Source organism: Ambystoma mexicanum, chromosome 1p, assembly GCF_040938575.1.
Source record: "Ambystoma mexicanum isolate Mex_15411 chromosome 1p, UKY_AmexF1_1, whole genome shotgun sequence".
Taxonomy (NCBI): Eukaryota; Metazoa; Chordata; class Amphibia; order Caudata; family Ambystomatidae; genus Ambystoma; species Ambystoma mexicanum.
The window spans coordinates 1,112,125,619-1,112,142,031 of record NC_090921.1 but is presented as its reverse complement, the minus strand read 5'-3'; the positions used below and the strand labels follow the sequence as shown (position 1 = coordinate 1,112,142,031).

Below are 16,413 nucleotides of genomic sequence, written 5' to 3'. Positions count from 1 at the left end.
CTACACAGGATTTACCACCGAAGAGCCTGAGGATGTGCGGTCCTGTCCAGCGTGTGAAAAGGCAGATATACACTCCCAGGAGAGAACAATACATTTGTGTTCAAAAGATCTGAGTTTGGGATTACCAGTAATCTTCATTACTCCCAGTCATACTCCCATCACAGTACTTGCACCCTGCCTCTCCCTCCCGACTGGGTTTGAATGGAATGGGCCTGTCAAGGCAGTTGACGCGTTGGGTGCAAGGCCACTATAAGCCCTGAATGAAGGAGGCGCAAAGAATGGAACTAGCAAAAGGGTACCTTAGTGGAGCCCAGGTGACTCTCAAGTAAGTACTGGGACGAGGAAGAGTAGGACTTGGAGTAATGAAGAACACAAGTAAGGAATTAGAGCATTACTTTTTAAAGTGTTAGTAATTCCTTTGTTTTTGAGCTGCTAACAAGTAGACATTATGTCAACATATTATAGTTCATTTTCCCCCTGTAGGTTTCATTCTGACTAATGTCCATTCTAGTCTGTTTTCTATTTCTAAGCAGGAGGTTGTTTACGTGTCTGTCTCTGAATTGTGAAAATTAGCACGTTCTGTAGAAGTCTGGTTGTAACGGAGCATGTTTTGATGAGTAGTGTCTCGTCTTTCACGCATGTGTGTTGACTGAATTCACTCCGACTGCACCAAAATATACCAGATCTGTTCAAAGGGAATACGCTGCTAAAAATCTATATGCCGCAATTCACCAGTTGCCTACTTGAATTACACATTCTGTCATTTAACCTGGAAAACACAGTTAGATTCAGAAAGAAACATGGCCCAGGAGGAGTCAATGAAGGTGAGTGATGTCCCAAAGGCGTTAACTTAAAAACAGACTTTATGTTATTCATGCATGCAATTTGCAATGTCCACACTGTACGCATCACTCTGATTCTCATGCAGATGCCGTGTTTGGTATTTTTTCCGCAGCATCTGTATTACTCTGTGGGAGTGGCACATACGACCAGAGACCTCGATCCTGATTGCTGCCCTGTTCGTATTTCCTATCCCCCAGTAGCGAAAAGTAGCAAGGTTGCATTCGTTTTCGGTTTTTTATAGGTCACGTCGTGTATGTGTGGCTACAGTCTTGTAGTTCAGTCTGTCCACAACGCCAATCAGACAAACGGTGCGACGAGAAGTTCGTTCTATTTCACGTCCTTTATATGGAACGTTCCTTTTTATTGTACTGTTATTGTAGTTGTTTAAATCCAATTAATTGTAGTTATAACAAGTTTCAATAACAGCAAAATGGAAAAAAAAGAGTGTTCCTGAAGCTATTCTTGGAGTGCAGGAAGGAGGGAGATGGGATGTTTGGAGGGACGGACCACCTATGGGTGTTGTTTGGTATTTACCTCCTTGTTAATCCTATGGCCATTCCCACTAATTACCTGCCCGTCATCGCCCAAAAATGCACCTTCCTGGGATCTCTTTGAACTAGCTTCAATATGCTAACATAGAACGTTGTGCTACATGGGACTTGCACATGGTATTTTCATGCAGTCTTCTAAGAACTAATGTCCTAGTTGCCTGTCTAACTAAGCTCCTGGTGTAATAAAAATGTTTTTAACCAAGTGTGCATTCTGGCACTTAATTCCCCACCAACATGTGTGGCCTTGCATCTGTTCCTTGCACGTAAGGCCTGTTAAAAGCAAGCATTGGCAACGCCAAGAGTTTTGTCTTGTTTACATGATTAGATAGGCATTTGCCAATTACTCTGTATGATGTGTTATGTTGATTTATACTGCGTTGCCTACCACCCAGGGGCGGTCTCCGGGTGCTCACGTGACTCTGCAAGAAAAGAGGGTGGGGTGTGATATATCCCATGCACTGCCACCATTTGCCAGCTGTTGCCATATTATGGGCAGGTAGTACCAGGCAAATGCCTATCCTGTGCCTAAACAAAAGCCAAAACCATTGGCTTTGTAAATGCTTGCTTATGTAACTTCTTTGTTGCTGTGAGGGGTACATTCAGCAGGCACATATGTTCTTCAAGAACAGATATAGATTTGGAAATTAGAGTGATGCTGGATCCTTTTATTTTGCAAAGCAGATGCATGAAACAAATACCCACCAGGCTTCAGGGACAGGCCTACATTTCTCACTTACGTTTGATGTATGAAACAGATTGTATTGTATCTGTCAAAAGTGGATGAAGTGGGTAGGAAGGTATTCTGTAGCTGGTTGATGTATTAGGTACTTTATTGGGAGACAGGTGTAGGAGGCCAGACAATATATATTGTATGCCTTATAACTTGACCCGCCTCTTACCTGTCTCCAAACCCTACTCTCCTGGGTTCAAGATCACCCCCGTGAACCCTGCTATGAAGGTGGCAAAAATCAGGAGGTTAGGGCACAATCCCCAAATACCCGTAAGGGAAAAAGACGCAAGCTTAAATAACTGGTGCACAAAAGGAAAGACAAAGGTGGACAAAGGAATGTTGGTGTGTGGTTCTTGTTAGTTGTTGTTTGTTCATTTTTCCTCTTCCAATACACCAGCAGGGTTTTAATAGTTTCTTTAAAAAAATTAATTTGCCAGAGCCCGGCAGTGTTTGATGGCCATCTGGGTGGTGGCAGTGCTCTTTGGGCTCCCCTGCCTGTCTGTGGAGCACTTACAGGGCCCGGGCAGCGGCGGTGTAAGGGCACAGGGGAGGCACGCCAATCAACCCTCTTGAAGGGTTTTCACTGTTAAGCTCACAGCCCTCCTCTCGCCCCGCTAACGATTGTTTTCTTTTAAAGATTAAAAGGTACCCTCGTGTGGGTACGCGTTACTTTAACTCTCTGGTCCCCAGCATGGCTCTCGTGAAGGGGATCCAATTCTGCCATGTCCACTGTAGTAAGGTTGAGTGGAGCAGGATCGGGATTGGACTCAATAGGAACATTCTAAGGATGGGGTTTGGGTTCCCCTGGAGTGGGAGCTGCATCTGTGGGGGACCCACACTAGTGTCTTCTGTAACCATTGGTATGCGTAGACGCCAAACAGAGTACCTTCAGGGTCAGCGTCGTCACTGGCTTCCAGCTGGCCTTCTGATGGTCTCTCAGCCTTGGTAGCTGGAGAAGCTTCCGGGGATTGAGCCTTCGAAGGATCTTCTTCTGGCCGTTCAGCGTGGAGTCTCTGGTGTCTTGTTACCAGCCCCTTTGCTGGTTTCCTCCTCTGTCACCTCCAGTGCCAGCTCAACCTCATCCCGACTGGCAGAAGGTGGTTCTGGTGCAAAGTATTGATATTCCTTGGCTGTCCTTCCTCTCGCAATCGGTAGAATGGGAGCTCTCCCAGCTGATGCTCTATGATGAAAGGCTGAGACTCCCACTTGTCACCTAGCTTGTTGCCTCCTCTCTTTCCCAGACTGTGGATCAACACATAATCGCCAGTTTGAAGTGCATGACACCGGACCTTGGCAACGTAGCTGGATTTGTTTCCTTCTGCTGTCTTCTCCGCGGCAGCTTGGGCGAGCTGATTTGATTTCTCCAGTTGACACTTGAACTGTTTTACATAGCTGGCACAGTTCATGCTGCTTGTTCCCTCTGTGGACACTCCAAAACACAGGTTTACAGGCAACTAGGTGTCTGTTCAAACATCAAGAAATATGGTGTAAACCTGGTGGCATCATTGTTCGTACAGTTGTATGCATGGATTAGGGTGGCCACATGCTGACTCGATCTGTTCATCTCTGGCCTCAGGGTTCCCAGCATTGCCAAGAGGGTTTGATTAAACCGCCCCACTTGGGCATCCCCCTGAGGATGATATGGAGTTACATGGGTCTTTTTGATGCCAACCAGATTAAGCATCTGCTTGATGAGTGTCGATTCAAAATCTGATCCCTGGATGGAATGAATCCTGGTCGGCTAGCAGTAGTGTACAAAGTATTTTTCCCACAACACGTGGGCAATAGTGGTGGCACACCGATCTTTGGTGGGAAATGCATGTGCGTATTGTGTGAACCTGTCACCTCCAGGATGTTCTACACTCCTCGCTTGTCCATCTCCAGTTTGAGGAAATCGATGCAGCCGTGGTTCATGGGCACAGAACTCTGCAGATGATGAAGATAGGCTGCAGGACGAGCCGCGGTTCTGTTGGTGGCACACCTGACTCAGGTCTGGCCAATACTCGAAATTACCCAATTTGGTTGTTTACTTTTGGTTGTTAGGTCTTTTTGACATAATTATAGGTGTTACTTTTTAACTTTTTTCATTTTGACCTTCTTACATAAACATGAGAAACAGGAGTTGTGGGGGTGTCCCCCGCTTCCTTAACAATGGAGGCTGGGGACAAAAATTGCTCGAGCCCCAGTTTTCAATGAACGGTCAAAAGAGGGGCCCGAGCAGTTTGCCAACCCAGTCCTCCTGCGCACAAAACAGTCATGGGAAGATCGTATACATCCTAATACCTGCCATCTGCCTCTAGTCTGGGCCAGAAAAACCTTAAGCAGACCAATTAGAAGGTCCTTTTACTGCCAAGATGTCCATGCTGGTTGTGGAGTGCATACAATACAGCTCAGCGGAACCCCTGTGACAAACCCAGGTGATGCCTCGATATGGCACTGCATTCTCGCAAACCTACTGTGAACATCCGTGACACTGCACGTCTTGTGGGTTGGTGCTATCTCTCTCCCCTCTAACTTTTTCCTCCGTCTTGCCTTCTCACCTGGTCTGCCACTCTGGCCCTTCACCTCCTGCCATGCCCATTGCCTATACCGGTTCCAACTGCCCTGCAACTAATATTGCATTTAGCCTGCTAGGGGCTAGGGCCACACTGTCTGGCTGATTCATGGAATTATGTGCGCCGAAAAACGGGCTTTGTGCGCCATTCTGCCGCCAAATCCCTGTTTCACAAATGGGGATTTGCGGGCAGAATGGCGCACAAATCCCGTTTTTTTTTTTTCGGCGCAAATAATCCATGAATTATGTGCTCCGTTTGTTAACTGCCCTGTAACTAATTTTGCATTTAGCCTGCCTAGGGCTACACTTTGTCAACTGCCCTGCAACTAATATTGCATTTAGCCTGCTAGGGCTACACTGTGTTTCTCAACTGCCCTGTAACTAATATTGCATTTAGCTTGCCTAGGGCTACTGTCAAGTCTTGATGTGTCGTGAAGAATATAAGGGCCTCTGTCCACAAGTTCCACACAGAGAGAAGTATATACACTTTCTGTGCGATCCTTGAGGCCACAGGTGTGGATGTTGGATCACAGGAAGCACACACCGCTGAGAACCCCAAGGCTGCTGGAAGGAAACAAGGAATTAGCCCAAACAGGCACAGTACAATATCAACAGAGTGTGTAATAACAAGAAAGGTGCTTACCTAAACCTAGGGGGAAGTACCTTGATGACCGGGGCCTGTTTATGCAGGGAGGGCGCGTGAACAGTGACTGTAGCCGGACTGTAGAATGGTAAGTACCACTACACACACCTGATTAGTTCTTGGAGGTTCGTAACACCCAATGAGAACCTGGAGTCTGATGAATGCGTGGGTTAACAAGTAGGAGTCCAAGGGTGAAACGAGAGCAAATCCGTGAAGCAATCCGAGGGTCAAAAATCCAGGTAAACGTGTAGCAATGCGACATTGCCAGGGAGCAACCTAGTAGCAGTCCGAAGTCCGTAAGCCGTAATCATCCGAGGGTCGGAAATCCAGGTAAACATGTAGCAATGCGACAAAGCCAAGGAGCAACCTAGTAGCAGTCCGAAGTCCGTAAGCCGTGGTCTTGAAGCCGTGAAAGTCTTGAAGATGTAGTGCTGAACAGAGTTGCAAGAACAGCTGTGAAGCAGCGAGCGCTTAAGCTGTCGGGGTTTTTATGTTGAATGCCTCCTGATCACGTGAGCGGAAGCGAGATCACTTGATCGGGAGAACGTCACATGACCAGGAAGTCGACGTGACAGCCTGAGTCTAACTGACCTTAATCTCCACAGTAACTGCCAGTGTAGACGAGGAACCCAATAAGAACGTAAGCCGCCTCTGCCTCGGGACAGAAACTGTACACGCGGCCTCGTACCGCAGGTAGAGTGCTACTGCTGCGTGTTGTAGATACCTTGGGGTATCTGGTGGAATGGCTAAATGGAATGGAGGGTGATATCGGGAGGCCAATGGGGGCGCAGATGTTTTTGTGTCTGGGGGCATGGATGTAGCACATGGGGGTAATGTTGCTGCGCATGACAGCTACACTGTGTTTCTCAACTGCCCTGTAACTAATATTGCAATTAGCCTGCTAGGGCTACACTATGTTTCTTAATTGCCTTGTAACTAATATTGCATTTAGCCGGCCTAGGGCTACACTGTGTTTGCCAACTGCACAGTAACTAATATTGCATTTTGCCTGCCTACGGATACACTGTGTTTCTCAGCTGCCCTGTTAATATTCATTTAACTTTGCCCAGTGACTGCGATTGTGCTACATCTTTCCTGCTGTTTCTTCATTGTTCTGTCTCATACGTCTTGCACCCACCCTCCGCTCCTCCTCTGTACCCCCACCCACCCACTCTTCTCTTCCATGGTTCTCCCCGTTTCTCCTACCTTCTCCAACTGTTTCTTTGTCGACTATCCGATCCTTACTAAGTCTGGTAGGAAGAAGTTCAAAAAGGACATACTGGTCTTCAACCCAGTCTGCCCATGAATAAAACATTCACGGGCAGATTGTATACATCCTAATACCTGCCATTTGCCTCTAGTCTGGGCCAGAAAAACCTTAAGCAGACCAACTAGAAGGTCCTGTCACTGCCAAGATGTCCATGCTATTTGTGGAGTGCGTACAATACAGCTCGGCTGAACCTCTGTGGCAAAACCAGGTGATGCCTCGATATGGCACTGCATTCTCTCAAATCTACCGTGAACGTCTGTGACACTGCACGTCTTGTGGGTTGGTGCTATCTCTCTCCCCTCTGACTTTTTCCTCCGTTTTGCCTTTTCACCTGGACCGCCACTCTCTCCCTTCACTTCCTGCCGTGCCCATTGCCTTTACTGGTTCCAACTGCCCTGCTACTAATATTGCATTTAGCCTGCTATGGCTACACTGTGTTTCTCAATTGCCCTGTAACTAATATTGCATTTAGCCTGCTAGGGCTACACTGTGTTTCTCAATTGCCCTGTAACTAATATTGCATTTAGCTTGCCTGGGGCTACACTGTGGTTCTCAACTGCCCTGTAACTAATATTGCATTTAACCTGCTAGGGCTACACTGTGTTTCTCAACTGCCATGTAACTAATATTGCATTTAGCCTGCCTAGGGCTGCACTGTTTCTCAACTGCCCTGTTAATATTCATTTAACTCTGCCAGTGACTGCGATTGTGCTTCATCTTTCCTGCTGTTCCTGCATTGCTCTGTCTCATCCGTCTTGCACCCCCCTCCGCTCCTCCTCCGTTCCCCCACCCACCCAGTTTTCTCTTCCATGGTTCTCTCCGTTTCTCCTATCTTCCCCAACTGTTTCTCTGTTGACTATCCGATCCTTACTAAGTCTGGTAGGAAGAAGTTCAAAAAGGACATACTGGTCTCCAACCTCCAACTCCAACCTCCAACTCCAATCCGCAGCCCCGTTTTTGTTGTTGTTTTTTTCATGTATTGCAGGGGACCCCCACGCAGCCACCGCAGTCTTTTTTTGTTTTAATACTTACCTACAATGCTACCACCAAAGGTTCAAAATTTTGGTGTTCGAACCTTTGGTGGTAACATTTTTAGGACTTTTTGTACATGTGACCGTTTGGATACGGTCAAATTGTACAATATTGTTGCAGCGGGTACCGCCTCAGCTGAGGATCCCAAGCAATCCATGCTCCTGGCTCTGTCTGGCTCCTGCTGACTTGCAGCCTGGCAGATAGCTATGATGCCTGCTGAAGACAACTCCTTCCATGAGGTGAATCCAACTGTATCATCCGGCTGAGCATGAGGCCTCTGAGAGAGTGAATCGGCATCAATGTTTATGTGCCCAGGTCTGTATTGTAGACTGAAGTTGTATGTGGACAGTGCGCGAGCCATTGGTGTCCGGTAGTATACAGCTTCACCAACTTCAACATATACGTAAGGGAGTTGTTGTCCGTCCTCACTGTGAAGATGGTGCTGTAGATGTAATCCTGGAACTTCTCTGTAACGGCCCACTTCAATACCAAAAATTCCAACTTGTATACTGGGTAGTTCTGAGCCACGTGCAGGCCTTGGCTGGCGAAAGCGACCAGTCTCGTCTTGCCGTTGGTCTCCTGGTGAAGAACAGCCCAATCCATCCAGACTTGCATCAATGTGCAGGATGTAAGGCAACTCTGGATCCGCATACCAGGACTGGTGCTGCGGTGAGGGTCCACTTGAGCTCCTCGAAGGCCTGCTGGCATCGGTCATTCCACCACTCACAAAAGGGCTCCCGTGGATGATATAGATGATCTGCAGAGTTGGCGGTATTCCTTGTCTGAAAAAACTGGCACTTGTGGACACCAATCTTTATCCCTTGCTCATGCAGGCAATCCAGCACCTTCATGAGCCTCCTGTTTTGCTCTTTCAGGATCCTCCCAAAACACAATGATGTCATCCAGGTACACTAGTATCTTCAGGAAGGAGGTTCATGTTGCTGACGGTCTTCTCCATGAGGTGCTGGAAAGTAGCTGGCGCACCGGAGATCTCCTGAGGCATCCTGATGAACTCATAAAATCTCAACAGACAGATAAAATCTCGACAGATAAAAGCTATCTTCTCATGATCCATTGGATGCATCGGGATCTGGTAGTAGCCACTCAGCTAGTCCAGAACCGAACACCACTTACTCCCAGCCAGGCAGTCCAAAGGCTCGTCCACCGGGCGCTTGGTGTACTGGTCTGGAATAGTGCAGGTGTTAAGTCGACGGTAGTCGATGTACATCCAGACATCCCTGTTTTTCTTCCGGCCAAAAATGATGGGAGAAGCGTAGGGGCACCTGGACTCGTGGATAATCCCTAACTGCACAATATCATCCAGATGGCAACGTACATCCTCCAAGTTCCCTGGGTCCAGGCATTGTGAGCCCTCCCTGAAGGGAGTGTCATCAGACACCCGGATCCGGTGTTCCACTCCGTGAGCCTTGTCGATGTCCCTGGGGCTTGTGGAAAATGCCTCAACGTGCAGGGCGAGATGCTCCCTCATGTGGTCCTTGTTCCTCTCTGAGATCGGGAAGTCTCCGAAGTCCAAGGTCTTCAGATCCAATGGTGTTCTGGATGAGCTGGTGACAACACTCGCTGGGGCCACAGAAGCGGTCAGGTGGAACTATGCGATGATGGTGCATCCTGGTACGCAGATGGTCCTATTGGTCCCATTAATGAACAGTACCTTAGATGGTCTTCAGGTCCGTTCCATCAGTTGTCACCAGGATCCGCTGAACCAGTAAACCACCTGGGAGCTCCCCACACTCTGATGCTTGTCTCACCAGACGTTTTGGTTGTTGCTCCCGGTTGTCACACTCTGCCAAAAACCATCACAGTGGCATGTGCCAGGATTGTGATCTGCCCGAACCGGGTAGTGTGAACATCTCCAATGGGTTCATCAGGTGGAGCTCTGAACCGGATCTCTCTCGGCAAGTAGGCCTGTGGGACATGAGGTGCATGGACAATGTGCTGGCATATCGTGGTCCAGCCATCTCCTGACATAATGCTGCCAGTGCGTTGAACATCGAGGAATTGGTTCCAGTCACCACCAGTGTTGCGGGTTCTTCCCCCTTACTGCTGCAGACCAGGGCCAGTGTGTTGAAAGGAGTGCTGACCCCCAGCTCCATCGAATTGAAACTGCAGCCTGACCTGGATCTAACCCAGATATTCGCAAGGCTGGTTAACGCCGAGAAGGTTCAGTCCAGCCAAGGACTCCAATGGGATATGCGCCAGGTGTTTTCTGTAGATCGGTTCATAAACGACAATCACCTGTAAACTGCTATCCAGAAGCGCTTGTACCTGTCGTTCAGAGATGGCAATTGTCACAGTGGCTGGTGGTCCTACGAGCCCGTCGGGTATTGCCCATGATGTTCGGGTACTGCGCTTGCTGGTAGTTTGACTACAAGTGATCTTCCTCGAAGGTGGATTAGCTGGTCTGTGTGGAGGCTGGTTCCCAGGTGATTTGCTCATCGATGATGCCACTGCAACCTTCGGCTAGCCTGGTGTTGCAGACCTGTTGTGTCTCTCTAAACGGTTGGAGCATAGTAGTATTGAGGATTCAGGTGCTCTGCTTTCTGGTCCTCGTTGGCATTTCCCGCCATCACGTGTGTTGGTGTGTTGAAGGCCTGGAACCTAGTCGCAACTTGGATATAATCTGGTGTGTTTGTGCACATGCGGAAGATGTGGCCTTCTTGTACACACCTTTGGCAGAATTGCCAAGGCTCGAGCGGTGCGGTACGCTGTTGGTTCACTTGGGGCTGCCATGGCTCTTGAGCGTGTGGGAAGAGCTGGTGTTCTCTCAGAATGGCGGTGTAGAGCCTCTTCTGCACTCTGGTGGCTGGGATGTCATTATCGGCGGTGGGTGGCCAGCACCCTCTGCAGCTGCATCTCCTGTATGGTCTGGCACAACTACTCCTATTGATGTCTCAGATGTGAGAAACCTGAACGTGTCTCACCCGCTAGTCCCCGGGGGTCTGTCATCCAGGTGGCCAGGATACGGCCACCGCTTTTGGATCCTGTTCCTTGGGGTGGAACAGTGCAGGAGAATCACCTGGATAAGGAGTCTTCGGGCAGTGGAAGTGGGACACCGGAGGGTGAGATGCAGTATAAAAGTATAAGGGGAATAGGAGAGGGAAAGATAGAAGAAAGAAGGGTATCAATGTCTTAGCAGAAGGAGCCAATTGAGCCTGGAGGACGGTAGATGAGCAGAATCGAAATTGGGAATGGCTTCAAGAAGACCATGTACGAGAAGGAAGAGAAAGAAGGAAGACCAGAAATGGAGGGAGAGGGCACGAAGTTTGAGCAATAGAGAATTCCACCGCTACGAGCAGAGAAGCGGGGAGTATGGCTGAAGGAAGTGAAGGAAATGGAAAGAAAGGCAGAGGTGGTAGTGTCAAAAGATGAAATCCAGGTCTCGGTTATACAAAGAAAGTGCAAGTTTAACGTTAGGAATAGATCAAGTACAGAGGAGGATTTATTGCATATGGATCTTGCATTCCAGAGACCCAGAATAAACTTGTTAAGAATAAACTGTTGCCGAGCGGTCGCGTGTCTCCTACAATCTTGTAAAACATCAAGAAGAGGTTGCACATATGAAAGTGTTTCCCAAGTTCTTTTGATGCATAACGCTGATCGAAAAGAAGGAACGCACATCTTTAAATTGGCAGCTTATCATCTAAACAAAATCTTGTGTACCTAATTTCATTTCTATTGATAAACTGAGTGCTTGTAACAGACTGAAAACTAATGTAGCAGTTCCTGAAACTAAGATAAGAACAAGTATTACCCAAGTCAGCAGACCAAACCCATTTAAAGTGAAACCAGCTGAATTAAGAACTGCACCTCATCGTTATAAAGTTGTTGAAGCTGTCAAAACCCAGAGTCCTCTGATACAAGGGTGACAAGTTTACCCAAGGCTGGAAGAATGGCAATACAGCTTTGGGGTACTGGGTACTTGTTAAAGAAACTAATTCTAAATCTGTAGATCTGAGACTGTTCAAGCTAAGAAGAAGCAGTCTTCTGGTAGCTGCAAGAAAGAAAGGAAAGGCAAAGTGACGCCATTTCTTGCCATACAAGAAGGAAGAGTACCTTGCCCACCTGTAGAGGTCTGGGAAGTCTTGTTGAAGTTGCGTAAGTTGTAGTAGCAGCAGTAAAACTGTGGTTGTCAATACTTTTGTCAGAACATTATTATTTTGTAGTAGAAGCAGAAGAAATAATATACCAATGGGTACTCCCGAATTTTTTGTTATCGGGGGGTCTAGTCTGTAAACAGGGAGATTCTTGAGAAACAAGGAAACGCGACAGATTGACTACCCCTCTCTCTTAGGTCTTTCGACAACACAGGTGTAGGTGCTAAAGTGCTATCACATCAATATATAGTGAATACTTTTTGCAAAAACAACATTTATGCAAGAAAAAATGTTTCTTCTACAGACTGTTACTTTATAAAGATATAAATCATTTTAATAATTGGTTATGCTCAGCTAAGCTTTTCAGCGATAGACGAACGGATGTAATCGGAATTGAAACACCATTCGCCATGAATAAACGCTAGAGGCACTACTTTCGATGCCACCTATGTAAACAGCCACCGTGCGTTTACAATCCATCAAGCGCCACAGAAGTAGAGAATACTGAAGATTCACCCACACTAAGAAGTCTATTGGCTCCTGACAAGGGGTAAAATAGAAGATACTCTACAACTTTAGCTCCGTGGTCCAGAATAAAATATTTTGACCACAGATTTGGCTTTTCATATGGAAAAGAAAAAGAGGTGAAGATGTGCAGCTTCTAAAAAAATTATCTTTGTCCTGAAGATGGCCCAATAACAATTTCTTAGACCACCGCAGACAACGGCGGTACTAGTACAAAGGGCCGAAACATATGTCGACTTATAGAAAAACAAAATGTTTTTTCTGATGTCATGTATATTATTAACAACTAATATGCCAAAACAAAATTCAAATTGTCAAATCCTCAAGTCACAGTATGTATGAATAGTCATGAAAGGTATGAGTGATGTATGAAAAAGCCCACACAATTTTTATATAGAACAATATGTGGTTTTTAACCAATTATTAAAATGATTTATATCTTTATAAAGTAACAGTCTGTAGAAGAAACATTTTTTCTTGCATAAATGTTGTTTTTGCAAAAAGTATTCACTATATATTGATGTGATAGCACTTTAGCACCTACACCTGTGTAGAAGCAGAAGTACACTGTGGGACGAGGGAGTCTACTCTCACAGTATCAGTAGCAGAAGGGAATAGCTATGGAGAGAGCAAACCTTGAGAAGAAGCATCCTGACAAAATTTTATATTAAGACGCTGCAGAAGTTGCAAGAAGAAGAGTGGTAGCTAAATGGAAGAAGTACTTTTGTATTAAAGTTTACCCATTCTTTCTTGGAAGGAGGCTATCCAAGAATAGCATTGGTGCCTTTGGGCCTCATTACGAGGTAGGTGGCAAGGGATTACCGGCACCGGTAAGGGCACTGGTGCCAGTAATCCCTTACCACCCTATTCCGAGGTCCCTAAGCAAGTCCCTTCCCTAACGCCTGGCAAATTGCGGTATCGTTATTAGCTCCATCCCCATTCCCATTGAGCCCTATGGGGGCTTGAATGGGGAATGGTTCCCGGAATGGGGACTTACCGGGTCCTCCAAGCTTGGAATGACCCGGTCAGTCCCTATTTCGGGAACCCAGACCCGGAATGCGGTAAGGGGGTAGCCATGAAGCCCTTTGTCTTCTTGGAAAGGGATCTTTTCATCAACCGAAGAAGGACTTATTACCAGTGGATTTTTGTTTGTGTGAACTTTTGTTTCTTTTGAACCTTTCTGGACTTTATTTAAGACTTTCTTTTTCTTGGAGGAAATTGACATTTCTGGTGGGTGGGGGGCAAGATCTGTCCAGGACAAACAGAAATCATCCAAGACACTGGTTATTTAGTAACCTTTTTATTTATGTTGTTTATATATTATTTTGAATGTTTCTCTTGTTTAGTTTAAGGGTTCGTTTTGTGTATGCTAGGAGGTGTTTCCTTAGTTAGAGTTTATATTCCATTTTTGTTTAAAATAAAATTTCACATTTTGTGAAAACTAAACCTAGTTGTGAGTCTCAGTTTACTGACTCCTCACAATAGCCTGAGGCTAAGTAGTATGGTGCTGCGGCAGGCAAGGTAATCATCAACTGCAGGTGGACAAAATGGCCCTTGCCTGTCCTTGATATCAACGGTTTTCAATATAGCATTAAATACAATTTTCAGGGAAAGGCAGTGCAGGCTGGCCAACGGTACTGAAGCCTGAGTCAGGTAGGCCCAAGTGCAGCATCCCAGCCCTGTGTGCCCATGAAAGCGGTATTTATTGCTTTAAGCACTCTGAGTTGCCATCTGTGGTGCTGATGATTTTTTTTATTTTTTTAAGGGAACCAGGAGATGCACAATTCATGCTTCCCTTTAAAATAAATGACACATGCATCTGCAATTGGAAATAATATTTTCCAGGACCTGAAGGTGAGACAGGAGATGCACAAGTGAGTGGATAGGGTGGTTGCGGTGTGGCACTCCAGTGGAGACTCTGCCTGGGGCTCTGCTACCAAGCACAGGGTGAGGCTAGGCAGAGGCGCTGCAGTCCCATCATGAAATGCAGACGGCTACTTGCCGATTCTGCAAGTGTTCCCGCCTCGGGATTGCCCAGCTCTCTCCCGCAGGTGCTGATATATAATGCAATCATAATCATAGAACAAAGCGTGCTCTGGGGGCTAAATACACAGTATGCTATTGCAGTAGATCTGTAGATGAACAGACGGATGGGACTTTTTATCACTACTTTGTGAAATATCTAGCTAGCTTTGTGAATTCTTTATGTAAGAGGAAAGAAAGTAAGACACTAAGCATAGTAGTGGGTGACGCAGCAGGTAGAGAATTGTGCTAACTAGGTGTAACGCTTACCTGAACTCTGCGGGAGCACCACTCGAACTCTTTCTCTAGATGCTTCCTAGCTAGCGATGTATGTTTTCTCATAGGCCACCTTTTCTACAGCTGGGATGTTCCTAAAATGATACACAGAAATTCTTTTATTGTTTTTATTCCAAACCCTTGTTTAAATGTCACCAGGTGCCTTTAGTCTAAGAATTCACTTGCACTTTCTCATATATAGATACCTTTTGTCCTTTTATAGTGGGCTCTCCATCCTGCTTTTGTGCAGGGGCGCTTGTCCTGAAGATCTTGATGGATTTGAGAACGGATGGAACGTTATGGGAAAGGATTACTTAATTATATCCCAAATGGTCTGGACCCTTTCAAGAATTAATCTAAATGGAACCTGTTAACTGGAAACTGGCATGTACTATGCTGGAGGAAAATAGAGAACTCCTGTGAAGAATGAACTAAATTTTCTCTGGGAAGAGATGCTGCACTAATACGTAAATGAGAGTCTTCGCCCAAACTCCCTTTTTCTGACAAACCACATATGAAGAATCCCACACCTCACCAAACCAACAAGAAACTGTGTGTAACAATATGAAGGTCCAGAATTGTTTTGTTTTAAACTATGGGAACTGGATGTGAACGACGCTCTGTAGAGAGCTCAAATGTGCGCCATTTGTAATGCGGACAGCTGGAAGAAGGCTGACCGTCACCAGAGTGGCGCTCAGGGTTCTCAATAATGTGTATTCCGTTTTGGATGCGGAACAGCAATGGAGTGCTGACCGCGCTGATAACGGAACAAACTAAGTTAGAAAATGCTCACAGAAACACAATACAAGAGAATTTGCTAATGCATGTAACGTATTCCGTTCGAATGCGGAATAGCAACTAGGTGCTATCTGCGTAGTGAACGGGCAAAACATGTTATGTTAAATATTCACAGATAAATAGTACGAGTGCTATGTGATATCAAACGCAACCACAATAATGCGACTGAGGGTACTTGCGGCAACAACTGCTGACTGGAATTCGGCTCGCGTGTGTGAACTGTCTGAGAGAACTGAATGTGCAGTGACTGGAAACAACAACTGGAAATGCTGAGACGGAAATAGGCACTGGAAAAACTAACGCTATGACTTCAAGGAAGGCTATAAATATAAATATATCTGTGGTGACAGGAAAACACAGAGGCCGTGGTAAGCGTTAACTGCAAGCGTTTTACTGCAAGCAGAATGATGCGAAGCGCAGAGCTCCCGAGGGGAGGGGCTTAAATAGGGCATGAAGGAAAAAGTCTAGCCCAACACAGTTACTGCAGAAAACAATGGAAGCGGCCATGTTGGGTAATCAGGAAGTGGCCACCTAATTGCCTTCTTTCATGCTAAAATGTTTGTGCACTGCCCATGCACAGTAAGCTGAAGACCAGGTTTTCTTGCGAATTTTACTGGGAGCCTTTCCTGTGATCATGACACTAGGTGGAATATTGTAATTTGCGGCCATCTCACTTTCAAGGTAGCTGGTATAAAGCAACAGGGTGATGAGATAGACTGTCAAGGAGTTTGGGATCAGATTGTTGATTGGGCACCAGTTACACAGATGCATGCAACCAGCAGTTCACAGGACTATGTTTGCCATCAAAAGCATTTGGCCGTGTGATCATGTACATTTTCAAAAAGAATTCACTTGTCAATATGATGCACTTTCCCCAACAAAATGAATTATATTTGACACTTTGAGATTTAGATACACTACCCTAATCTTTATGGAAAAACATGGAGAGAATGCAGTGTTTTACAGTAGAAATACTGTAATTATGGGATGTGGGATGTCTGCCCGCAAACATTTTGTTCGCGGGTAGACTGCCCACAGTGTAACTGCTCGGACC

At 46.1% G+C, this 16,413-nt stretch overlaps 1 protein-coding gene across 3 annotated transcripts in view; it reads left to right on the top strand.

Moving 5' to 3' along the window:
* The first annotated feature begins 565 nt into the window (after window positions 1–565).
* LOC138448954 (zinc finger protein 773-like) overlaps window positions 566–16,413 on the top strand; it is a 205,067-nt gene continuing 189,219 nt past the window's right edge. Inside the window, exon 1 of one of the 3 annotated variants that reach the window (XM_069604733.1) lies at window positions 566–824. In XM_069604733.1, the coding sequence (XP_069460834.1) occupies window positions 801–824 (24 nt within the window). In that variant the 5' untranslated portion in view covers window positions 566–800. The remainder of the gene's footprint in view (window positions 825–16,413) is intronic. The other 2 variants (XM_069604732.1, XM_069604734.1) reach the window with 2 other exon arrangements.